At 36.0% G+C, this 11,681-nt stretch overlaps 1 protein-coding gene across 1 annotated transcript; it reads right to left on the reverse strand.

The window, feature by feature from the left end:
• Positions 1 to 4,325: 4,325 nt before the first annotated feature.
• Positions 4,326 to 6,616, reverse strand: LOC110214587 (olfactory receptor 13C7-like). The gene has a single exon (XM_020995574.2). The coding sequence runs from the start codon at positions 5,910 to 5,912 to the stop codon at positions 4,956 to 4,958; it is 957 nt and encodes a 318-aa protein (XP_020851233.1). The 5' UTR covers positions 5,913 to 6,616; the 3' UTR covers positions 4,326 to 4,955.
• Positions 6,617 to 11,681: the final 5,065 nt, after the last annotated feature.

The raw sequence follows: 11,681 nt of genomic DNA on the forward strand, positions 1-11,681 counted from the left end.
CTTTTCCAATCCTGTCCCACAGCTCCTACTGCCTCACCACTGCCATAAAAAAATATTGAATTAAATATTGAATGTATTTCTCATATATGTTGTATTATATATCTTGATTGAATGTGAGCTGTCTCAATTCCCATATCCAGTTACTACATCTTTTATATTTTACTTCCTAAATATCTCTTATATCTGCCTTATGTTTATATACCACTTATGTTTATATACCACTACCCTAATTCAGACCCTAATTGTCCCTCATCTAGATAAAAGCGATAGCCCAATTGGTCTCTCTACCTCAAGTCTTCCTCCTTTTCAACCCATTCTCCAAATAGTTGTCTCAAACTGATAGTCCTAAAACACAATTCTGACAATATGAATGCCTTCCTTTAACCAGTATAATATAGTTTTGGTAATTAGCCCTTTATTGTCATAATTTGAGATTTTGTGAGGAAATCTTCACACCTTTTTTACTCCCCCCCAACAATGTCACTTGAGACCTCTGCATAGTTTCATTTTTATATATGAATTTTGTTATAATTTTATCTAATGAATTATTCCATTGATGCTTGCTTTGCAATTTTATTAAATGCATATTAATTTCAACAGTTTTTTTTTATCTTTCCATTAAGTCCCTGTATTCTCAAAAGGCATGTCAGCAGATTTATATTTATGTCAGGTTCAACATATGTGGGAAGATTTTTCATTTGATCCCAATGTTAAGTAATCTTTTAGTCAAGAAACATTTATTAAGCAACTACAGAGTACATGAGTTAGACATAAAGAATAACATCATAAGCAATTAGTGGAGCATGGGAAAAAATATCTGCTGGATCAATTGATAGGAGAAGAGTCTATGACCAAACAAGACAGAGAGATAAGTGGGTAATTTCGAATACGTAAAATTAAAAAGTTTTTGCACAAACAAAATCAATGCAGCTTAAATTAGAAGGAAAACAGAAAACTAGAAAAAACATTTTTGCAACAAGTTTTTCTGGCAAAGGTCTCATTTCTAAGATGCCCAGAAAATTGAGTCAAACTTGCAAGAATAAAAGCCACTTTCCAATTGATAGTTGAAGGATATGATAAGCAACATTCAGAGGAAGAAATACAAATTCTTAAAGGATATGAGGGGAAATGCTCTAAATCACTAATAACTAGAAAAATTCAAGTTAAAACAACTCTGAAGTACCATCTCACACCAATATATTGACTAAGATTACCAAAAAAAAATTACGAATGTTGGAAAGAATGTGTGAAAATAGGTACACTAAGGTAGAGCTGTGAAACATTCCGCAAAGCAATTTGCAACTATGTCCCAAAAACTATTAAACTGTGTATACTTTTTGATCCAGTGATGCTACTACAAGCTCTATACCCCAAAATTATCGAAGGAAAAGGAGTCATATGTACGAAAATATTGGTAGTAGTTCTTTTTCAATGACAAAGAATTGGAAACTGAAAGGTTGCCCATCATTTGGGGAACAGCTGAAAACGATAACCATGAGACCCTCACCCCTCTCCACACCAGTGCCATCAAATGAACTGGATCACATGCCCTAAATCTCCAGGTATGTCACTTGGAGCCTTCTTACAGACAGACCCGTTGCCAAAGGACTTTTGAAACCAGTAGTTTCTGGTTCACTCCATATGTCTCCCCTGCTTCCATACTGGGTCGCAGAGGACTGGGGACTAAGCATCAAGGTGTGTGCACTCAGTTGACATTTAAAGGAGTATAGTATTTTTCTCAAAGCCATATTCTGAATCTTTGATATTGTAACATGAACTGCCACTGTTTTCTTAGCTTTAGGTTCATTATACTGAGTTCTAGGCAAGTAATAGTCCTATAAATGGATCATTATAATTGTTTCTGTTACCTTTGTAGGACCATTTGGATGCAGAGGAGACTCCAGGGTTCACAAAGGGAGGTTTCATTATAAAGATTACCAGAAGTCTTGCTAACATAGACATAACTCTATGGGTCTCTCCCAGAAGGTTAACCTTTAAAAAGTCAACCAGGGAAGCTCCGCATCTGTGGCTGTGTCTGAGTCTGTGTGCTTTCATTAATTGAGTATTCCATGTGCTGTCCCAATGCTTCATTCCTCTCTGAGGCCTTGAGCTCAACCTCCTGATATTAGGGGAATAGTTGATGGTAACACCTTACTGACTCAGCCCCGGCTAATATCACATGAGACACTGCTTCATGAACCTCAGAAGTGACTTGAAAACACACTATACAGTAGCATCATTATCAGCAGGATCCCAGTCTTCCACTTTCTCATTTCATTAGAGAGCTTGGCCTGCATTTTTTTTTTGAGCAATTAGGGTTAAGTGACTTGCCCAGAGTCATACAGCTAGTAAGTGTTATGTGTCTGAGACCATATCTGAACTCAGGTCTTCCTGACCCCAGGGCTGGTGCTCTATCCACTGCACCACCTAGCTACCTCCTGCATTTTCATAATGCATGAGTTGCAGGAATAATATTACCACAAAATAAAAATCAATGAATATGAAAAATTCAGAAAAGCGTAAAACATTTATATGAACTGATGCCACGTAAAGTAAGCAAACTCTGGAAAAAAATTTACACACAACTACAGCAATGTAAATGGAAAGAATAATAAAAATAAATGAAACTGCAAGTTGTGCAATTATAATGACATAGACCCTAGAGAATAAACGAGAAAACGAACATAACTCTTTGCTTTGTAGAAATAGGAGACCATGAACAAATAACATTACGTATACACTCAGAACTTCTTTTCTCTTTTTTTTTTAGGCAATTGGAGTTAAGTGACTTGCCCAGGGTCACACAGCTAGTGTCAAATGTTAGGTCTGAGGCCAGATTTGAACTCAGGTCCCCTGACTTCAGGGCCAGTGCTCTATCCATTACACCACTTAGCTGCCCCATCCTATTTTTTTTTTTACAAATTATTTCTGTTTGAGTAGGGAAAACTTGAAAGTGAAAGTCATATGCAAATCAAGCATATCAATAATAAAGGAGAAAAGGTATGGCTGACAAATATATATATGTATATTAGTAGTAGTAGTATATTTTTATTATTATTATCTCCAATACATGGTAGAAAGAAGGATAGAATAGGTAGCTAGATGGATCTGGTTGGATTAGACATGGCTAGAAATCAGTTGATATTTTGGTTTCCATAGCCTGAGAAAAAAGGAGCTCAGGCCACTGTAGACATCACATTCATGAAATCCTACTGCTAACTGTTTAGGCTATCTATAATTACTGATTTGAAAATTTAAGGCATGTTTCTGTCCTTTGTTATGAGAGCAACTGAGTTTGTACTCCTGAGCATTATGGCATTTGATCACTATGTGACTATCTGCAATCCCTTCAGATGCCCCAGGATCATGACATTTAAATGTCAACGGCTGCTGGATCCTGAACACCAGAGGGCATCACCTCTATAATACACATCTTTCTTGAAATGAAATTGCCTTTTTATGAAGATAATGCTATCAATCATTTCACATGTGAAATCCTGACTACTTTGAAATGGGCCCATGTAGATATGTAGATATCTTACTCAATGTGATTAGCCTCCCTCACTTGTGTGTCTATCCTTCCTCCAAAAAGCCAAAACCTGTTTAAAAGAAAAGAAAAGAAAGTTAATAAAAGGAACCAATAAATCAACTGTAGTTGACATTATATAACATATTCCACACTCAGAATATTTTCAGAGAGGACAATGAATTTTCTCAACTCTTTGCCTGGTCAAGTTTGGTCATTATAATTCCAATGTTCCATTTCTATTTTTCCTTTTCACTGGCATTGTTGTAATCATTATTTATGGGGTTTTACTGGCCCTACTTACTTCATTTTGGATCAATTTATATGTCTGCTCCTTCTGTGAATTCATCACACTTGTAGGTTCTGATGGCATAAAAATATTCCATTATATTCAGATACCACCATTTATTTAGTTATTCCTCAAAGTATGAGCAATCAATCCCATTCTCCTGTAATTTATTTTTAGTTATGTAATATTTCACCTTTAAAATACATAGAAAAATTACTTTTAAAGAACCTTCCTTTTAACAAATTGTTTCTTTAGGTACCACAGATTTGAAACCTCTAGTCAAATAATATTAATGAATGTCTAATTGGAACACAACTACTTTTCATGATTTTATCATATATTTGATTTTCAGTCTTTAATTCTAAAAGTATCATACATTTCTGTCATCTGACAGTTTTCATAGTAGTTAACATTCAAATGCCATTGAAATAAATTACATAAGACAAAAATTTTATTGAGATTTTACTTCAATGCATACAATATTAATATTCTGTATCTACATGGCTCAAAGATAGAAAAGAGTTCACAGAAAATTTCTCTTTGGTGAATTAAGTAGTTGAAAAGAAAATTTTGTAGAAGTTCTAATTTAGTTCTAATCTAGTAATGTAAGTTCTAATTAGGACACTAAGAACCTACTATATACTAGGTATAAGGTAGAATTCTTTCTCTTTCAGAGTTCAACTTTCTTGGTTCTCTTTCCATTCCAAGTTTTCTTGCTCAAAGCTCCCAGACTCATGTGCCTTACTGCTATTTAGGTTAACTAAGTGGCTTTAAATATTACCCAGACTTTTATATTGGTCAGGCTAGAATAACTGAAGCAGGCAGCAAGAATATAACTGAAAAATAATGAGCAAAGAAAAAGGTAGTTGAAGATGAATTATTTCTTCAGGGTCAATAATAGAACAGTAAAGCTTATTATTATTATCTGTACTTGGTATATCAGACAAATGTGTACCTCCATGACAAAGTACTTCTTACATTAGCTGGCTTTAGAGACTGAGTTCGTTGTCTGAAATAGCAGTTATAACTAGTGCTAAATAAAATAGGTTCTTTGTTTTGTTACATAGAACCTTTCTGTTTAAATATTTCTCAAGCTCATCTTTGTATGTATGTTCTTTCCTTCCCAAGGATTGTCTGAATTCAATCAGCAAAGAGCTTTTGACCCATCAAATTCTTCACTGCTGTCTTCACATCTTTGTTCCGCAGGCTGCAGATCAAGGGATTGAGCATGGGAGTCACAACACCATAGAACAGGGAGATGAACTTGTCTGTAATATCTTCTTTGCTTACTCCAAGAGAGTTCTTAGATTTGGGTTTCACATACATGAAAAAGATTGTTCCATAGAATACAATCACCACAGTCAGGTGGGCTGAGCAGGTGGAAAAGGCTTTGCGTCTTCCCTCTGCTGAAGGGATCCTCAATATTGAGGAGAGGATGAAAATGTAAGAAATAAAAATGAACAGCACTGGGAAAACCAGAAAAATTACATCAGCAACTGTCATGCTAATCACATTAGGTAAGATATCTGCACAGGCCAATTTGAGGACGGCCAGGATTTCACATGTGAAATGATTGATGACATTATCTCCACAAAAGGTCAATTTCATTGCAAGAGAGGTTTGTACTGTAGAGGTAATGCCTCCTGCTATCCATGACCCAGCAGCCATTGACACATAAGTATCCTTGTTCATGATGTTAGGGTATCTCAGGGGCTTGCAGATGGCCACATAGCGGTCAAATGCCATCGTGCTCAGGAGCACACATTCAGTTGCTCCCATTGCAAAGGACAGAAACATTTGTACTGCACAGCCAGAAAAGGATATTATTTTCCTTGGGGTGAGGAAACTGTCTAGAATTAGGGGCACAGAAGACGTTGTGTAGCAAATGTCCAGGAAGGAGAGGTTGCCAAGGAAGAAGTACATGGGTGTGTGCAGGTGGGAGTCATAGATAGTTACTATGATAAGGATACCATTGCCCAGAAGGATTACCAGGTACATCCACAGCACCAGAACAAAGAAAATGGTCTCCAGCCTTGGGTGGCTGGAAAGGCCCAGCAGGACAAATTCTGTCACGATGGTTTCATTGGCCCCTTTCATTTTTTAAAGTTCTCTTTTATTCTCAGGCATTCTGAAGAAAACAGAGCACAAGTGATTTGTTATTTTAGTGCCATCAATGATTATGCATTTCTCATGATTATATTCCCATTGTATAACTGTAAACCTATGATTGAATACCAGAACATATTTTAATATTTAAGACCTTGACCCATTTTCCAATAGATAGATAGTAAATAATATGAACAAATAGTTCTCGAAGAAATATTTCAAACTATAACAACCATATGGAAGCAAGAAGGAGCCAAGATGGTGGAGTGTTACAAAGCAGTATGGTAAGATCCCATCCACAAACCCCTCCAAACAGATCTAACGAATGCACCAGACCAAAATTCAGAAAAAGTCACAATGAGTCCTTTGTCCAACCCAAGTTGGCACAGTGACACAGATAAGGAGGTCTGTGGACATTGGAGACAGAGTCAAGACAGGACCCCATCATGGGAGCACTTTAACAACTTCGAAAAATCCACTGATCACTGCCAGAAACTCTATAATGAAATACCTTGAAAGAAGTTATGTTCCAAGGCAAGAAGATTTCGGAGATCCATACTGAGACAGCCTCAGATCTGTACTAGAGCACCACAAGGAGGACGGGTGCCATCGAGTAGTTCTGGGTCACAGACTCAGGGTAGACTGAGAAGGATACCTACATCTAAGTCTAAGAAGTTTCAGGGCTCTGGGTAGGGAGGCTTTCTGATAAAGGAGGAAGTTCGGAAATCAGAAACTTGTAGCTCATCCTTCAGCGCAATAATCAGGGCAGGAACCCCAAATGAAACAGAAAGCCTACAATTCTGCCTCTCAGAACCAAAAGACCTTTCTACCTGGCTGACAGGGGTGGCATACATCAGCAACCTACTCTTGAGCAGGCTGAACCCAGGTCAAGAAGTTGCAAAGCTCAGGCAGCAGGAGAAACAGGACAGCAAAGAGATTTTGAACTTTATTAGAGCACTTTGTGAGCAGTGAAAGTTGCCTGTCCCTGATCCTGGAATAAAGAAAATTCAAAATCTTAAGAAAAAAGCACCAGGACCAGCCCAAACCTTTCCTCCAGACATATGCTAGAATGCAGTCCTAACATCATCAGAAGTCAGGAAGCAGATTGTAAGAATGGGCAAACAAAGAACTCTACTATGATGCGTTATTATGGTGGTGGGGATGCTTTAGACACAAACATACAAACTCTGTCTGAAAAAACATTGGTTTGGGACCCTCTCTCTCCTTACTGGTGGAGATAAAGGCCATGGGGACAGAGTTGGCAAGAGAGTGGGAGAATTCCAGACTTCTTCAGTCCTCTTGGGGACTTCTCAAGCTCCAAATATTCTCCAGGACTCTTCAAGCTCCAAGTTTTCTTTCAGGTTTCAGTCAATTTGGGCACTTCCGCCTTTAAGAAGGATTGAAGAGGTCAATCTCACTTCAGGTTACTGAAGGAAAATACTGTGAGAAGACATGAGAGTCTCTATCGTGTCCTATTCTGACTTGCTACATGAGACTTCAATGGGGAATTTACTCTTGAGTGAGATCCAGGTGAAATGAGTTCTCTCATTCCTAATAGGAATATTTCTTCATTCTGTATTGTCTGGCATATGTCGTATATATTGTGCATACATTCTCTGATTTCTGTTTTGTTACCAAATTGGATGATTGGGTTTTCTTTGCTATTTGCTAAGCATTCATTGTGGAACTGGCTTTTGGTGGGGAAGAGGTCAAGCCTTGGAAATAGAGCTTAGGTCCTTCTTTCCGCCAGTAATAACAATGGCAATGATCAAACATTGCTTGAACCTGATTACATCCCCCAGACTAAAAATATTTAAGGGAACAGATACAACTTTAGCCCAATACCTCCTCTCCATAAGGAAAGTAGAGCAACCTCTGGCCCCAACCTCCTGACAAGATTAAAAATCTCCCTTGATGAAGGGTGAAGGGGAGAAGGAGCTAGAGATGTCTATACTGACTCATCTTCAAACCACAAACAACAGCCTTCACCACAGGTGGACCTCTCTACACTTGAGGTCTTCCCTACGCTCATAAAAAGAGAATGACTCCAAAATATCTACAGGCAACACCTCAGAGAAAAATACAGCTTAGTACAACTCAACTAGAATTCCAGAAAGAAATAAAGTAAGAGTTAAAAAGAGTTTAAAACTTTTTATAAATGAAATGAGAGTGCTAGAGGGGAAAAATAGGAAAAGAAATGAGAGCTATCAAAGAAAGAATCAGAAAGAGATTTCACAGCTTGGGACAATAAGTACAAAACTTTGCCCAAGAAACAAATCCCCTGGAAATTAAAATGGACCAAATAAAGCTAATGACCCCATGAGGCAACATGAAATATTAAAACAAAGCCAAAAGACTAAAAAAAATAGAGAAAACTGGAAAGTATCTCATAACAAAAACAACTGACCTGGAAAACAGATCAAGGAAAAAAATTAAGAATCAATGGACAATGGACTGTCTGAATGTCATGATAAAAAAAATAGCCTAAAAATAGAAATCTTAAAGAAAACTTCACAGGTATCTTAAAACCAGAATCCACTGGTCACCTCCAAAAAGAAACTCTACAACAAAAACTCCCAGGACATTTAAAGCCAAAATCCCAGAGCTTCCAGTTCAAAGAGAAAGTACTGCAAGCAGCCAAAAAGAAAGAATTAAAGCACCTGAGAATCCACAATCAAAATCATATATGATTTAGTGGCCACCGCTACAAAAAAGTGGAGAACTTCAGATATGATATTCCAGAAGACTAAGGATATGAGTTTACCAAGAGTAACTTACCCAGTAAAACTGAGTATAATGCTGCAGGGGGGGGGGGGCAATGGGTTTTTAATGAAATAGAGGACTTACAAACATTCCTGATGGATATCAGAGCTGCAAAAAAAAATGAACGTCAGACAAAGGAATGAGGAGAAACATAAAAAGACAAACATCAATGAAAAAAACATAAAGGATTAAACAAGGATAAATTGCTTACATTCAAAGATGAGGAGATCACTCATGTGTTCCCTCTGAATCATCATCAGGGTCCATAGAGGGAGTCCAATTAGACAAGACCTGGGAGTGATACTGTTATGCCTTGTTGATCTTAAGAAAAGAATGAAAAAAGATAAGAGAAATACACTGCAGGGAAGGGTGAGGGAAAAGAAAGTTAAGGAAAATCATCTTGCACCATCAGGGTGCCCAAGTAGACATCTTATACAAACAAGGAAGCAGTAGGGGAAGCAGCTAACATTTGAATCTCTTATCTGAACTGGTCAAAAGAAGGAAGAACACACACACACATAGTTGGGTACAGAAATACATTTCAATCAAAAAGAAAATAGGAAGGAAAGAAAGGGGGAAGAGAAACTTGAATGAGTATAGATTAACAGAGGAATTAGACCTAAACAAAGCAAACTTAAGCATGTACAAAAACATTTATAACATTTTATGAGGTGGCAAAGAATGGGAATATTATAGAAAGCCCATAAATTGGGGAATGAATGATCAAGTTATAGCATATAAATGTGATGGAATACTATTGTGCTCAACTCTTAGGAGCACATAATAGGATTTGAGAGGATTGATGATCCTGATATAATGAGATAAGAAAAAAATGTATTTACATGGTCAATGTATGAATTTATCTTGATTGACATACATGTTTGTAATGGGGTTTTTTTTCTTTTTTTGTAGTTTGATTTACTTGTTTGGGGTTTGGATTTTTGTTGTGTTTTTTTGTTTGTTTGTTTTTTCTTTTGGTAAGTTATTTTTAAACTAAAATACAAAATGAGAAAAGAAAAAAAATTGCTATATACACAGCAGACCGTAAGAGGGGATTCAATATAAAACAGTAAATTTCCGTTTTAAGAAAATCTATATAATAAATACTGCACATTGTTTTCAAAACTGCCCAACTTTTATTTGCTTCTTTTTTGGTTTTCTTTTGTTCTCTGCTGTGCACTTTCTACTTTATTTTTTCCCCTTCCTTTCCTCACCACCCTAAAGAAGGCTACAATTAAGCATGGACATGTATGTATGTATGTATGTATGTATGTATGTATGCATGTATACCTATAAACATGCAAATATATACACATGTATCCCCATACGCATATATGTAAGAATGTACTATGCTTATTTCCTCCTATGATCTGTTTCTCTGAAGGTGAATAGCATCTTCCTTCATAAGCCCAAGTCTTTCCATGTTTTTCTAAACCAACCAGCTCATCATTTCCTACACCACAGCAATATTCCAACCCAATCACATCCTGAGATATTGTCTATGAACTTTTTCCCCCATGGCTACATAGGTTTCATTTGTACAAGAAATTTTTATTTAAAATAATTGAAATTATTCTTTTTACACTTCAACAATGCTCTCACCTCATAATATAGTTTAAGGTCTGATACTGCTGAATCTACTTCCATTACACCTTTTTCCTCTGGTTTCTTTGAAGTTCCTGACCTTATGTTCTTCCAAATGAACTTTGTTATTATTTTTTTCTAACTCAGGAAAAAAAATTATATAATTTAATTTATAAACTAATTATATTAATGTAATAAATTAATAAAATAAAATGAATTATAAAATATTTTAATTGGGATGATATTGCATAAATAGATTAGTTAGGTAAAATTGCCATTTTTTAAATATACTGGCTTTACTTACCCATGAACCATAAATATTACTTCAACTATTTAGATCTGAGTTTATTTGTATAAAAAGTGTTTGGCAGATATATGTTCAGGTATTTTATATTGTTTAGGTATTTTTAATTATCCAAAACAATATTGAATAATATTGCTGACACATAGTGTAGTTTCTCTTTTTCACTTTTGATTAAATCTATTTTAATTTTAACTTTGTCTGAGATCATGATTACTATCCCTGCTTTTTTTACATAGTAAATTCTAGTCCTGCCCTTTATTTCATCTTTATGTGTATCTCACATTCATGTTTCCTGAAAGCAACATATTGTTGAATTCAAATTTTTAATCTGTTATGCTTTTCTGTTTTATGAGCAAATTCATCCCATTCATATTCTAACCTACAATTATTTTATTTTCCTCCTTCCTATTTTTCCTCACTATCCTTCTAACCCTATTTACTTTATCCCTCCTCACTCTTCCACTTTACTTCCACCTATTACGTTGCCCTCCTATTTCTTAACCTATCCACCCCTTTAAGAGTCGCTCCCTCACACTCTCTTCAAACCCTGTCTCTTTGCTCTCTTATTTCTTTCTGAATTTAGAAGACTTTTATACTCTTCTAGATATATATGTTGTTCCCTCTTTAACCCATTCCCAATGAGAGTAAGGTTCCAGTACTATTCTCCCTCCCCTCTACTAGCTGTTCCTGAATCAATTTTTTCCTTTTATGCCTCATTTGTATGAGGTAAATACTCCTTTTTACCTCTCCCCACACAGTTTTATTTTTTTAGAATTACCCCATCACACTCAGCTCAGCCCTTGACTTTCTTTCAAACCACCAAATAATGATGACAATCATAAGAGTACTGCTAATATTTTCACATGTACAAAGTAAATAACTTGACCTTATTGAGTCCTTTATAGTTGGTCTTTAGTGTTTACCTTATATTTCTCCTAGATGTTCTATTTCAAATTTTGCCGTAAGTTCTGGAGATTTTGTCACAAAAACCTGAAAGTCTTTGAGTTCATTAAATATCCATTTTTTTTTCATTCAGGATTATACTGAGTAAGTTTTGTTGTGTGTGGATTTTTTTTTCTGAGTAAGTTACCCTTGGTTGTAACCCCAGC

Source organism: Phascolarctos cinereus, unplaced genomic scaffold, assembly GCF_003287225.1.
Source record: "Phascolarctos cinereus isolate Bilbo 61053 unplaced genomic scaffold, phaCin_HiC Scaffold_4;HRSCAF=312, whole genome shotgun sequence".
NCBI classification, from domain to species: Eukaryota; Metazoa; Chordata; class Mammalia; order Diprotodontia; family Phascolarctidae; genus Phascolarctos; species Phascolarctos cinereus.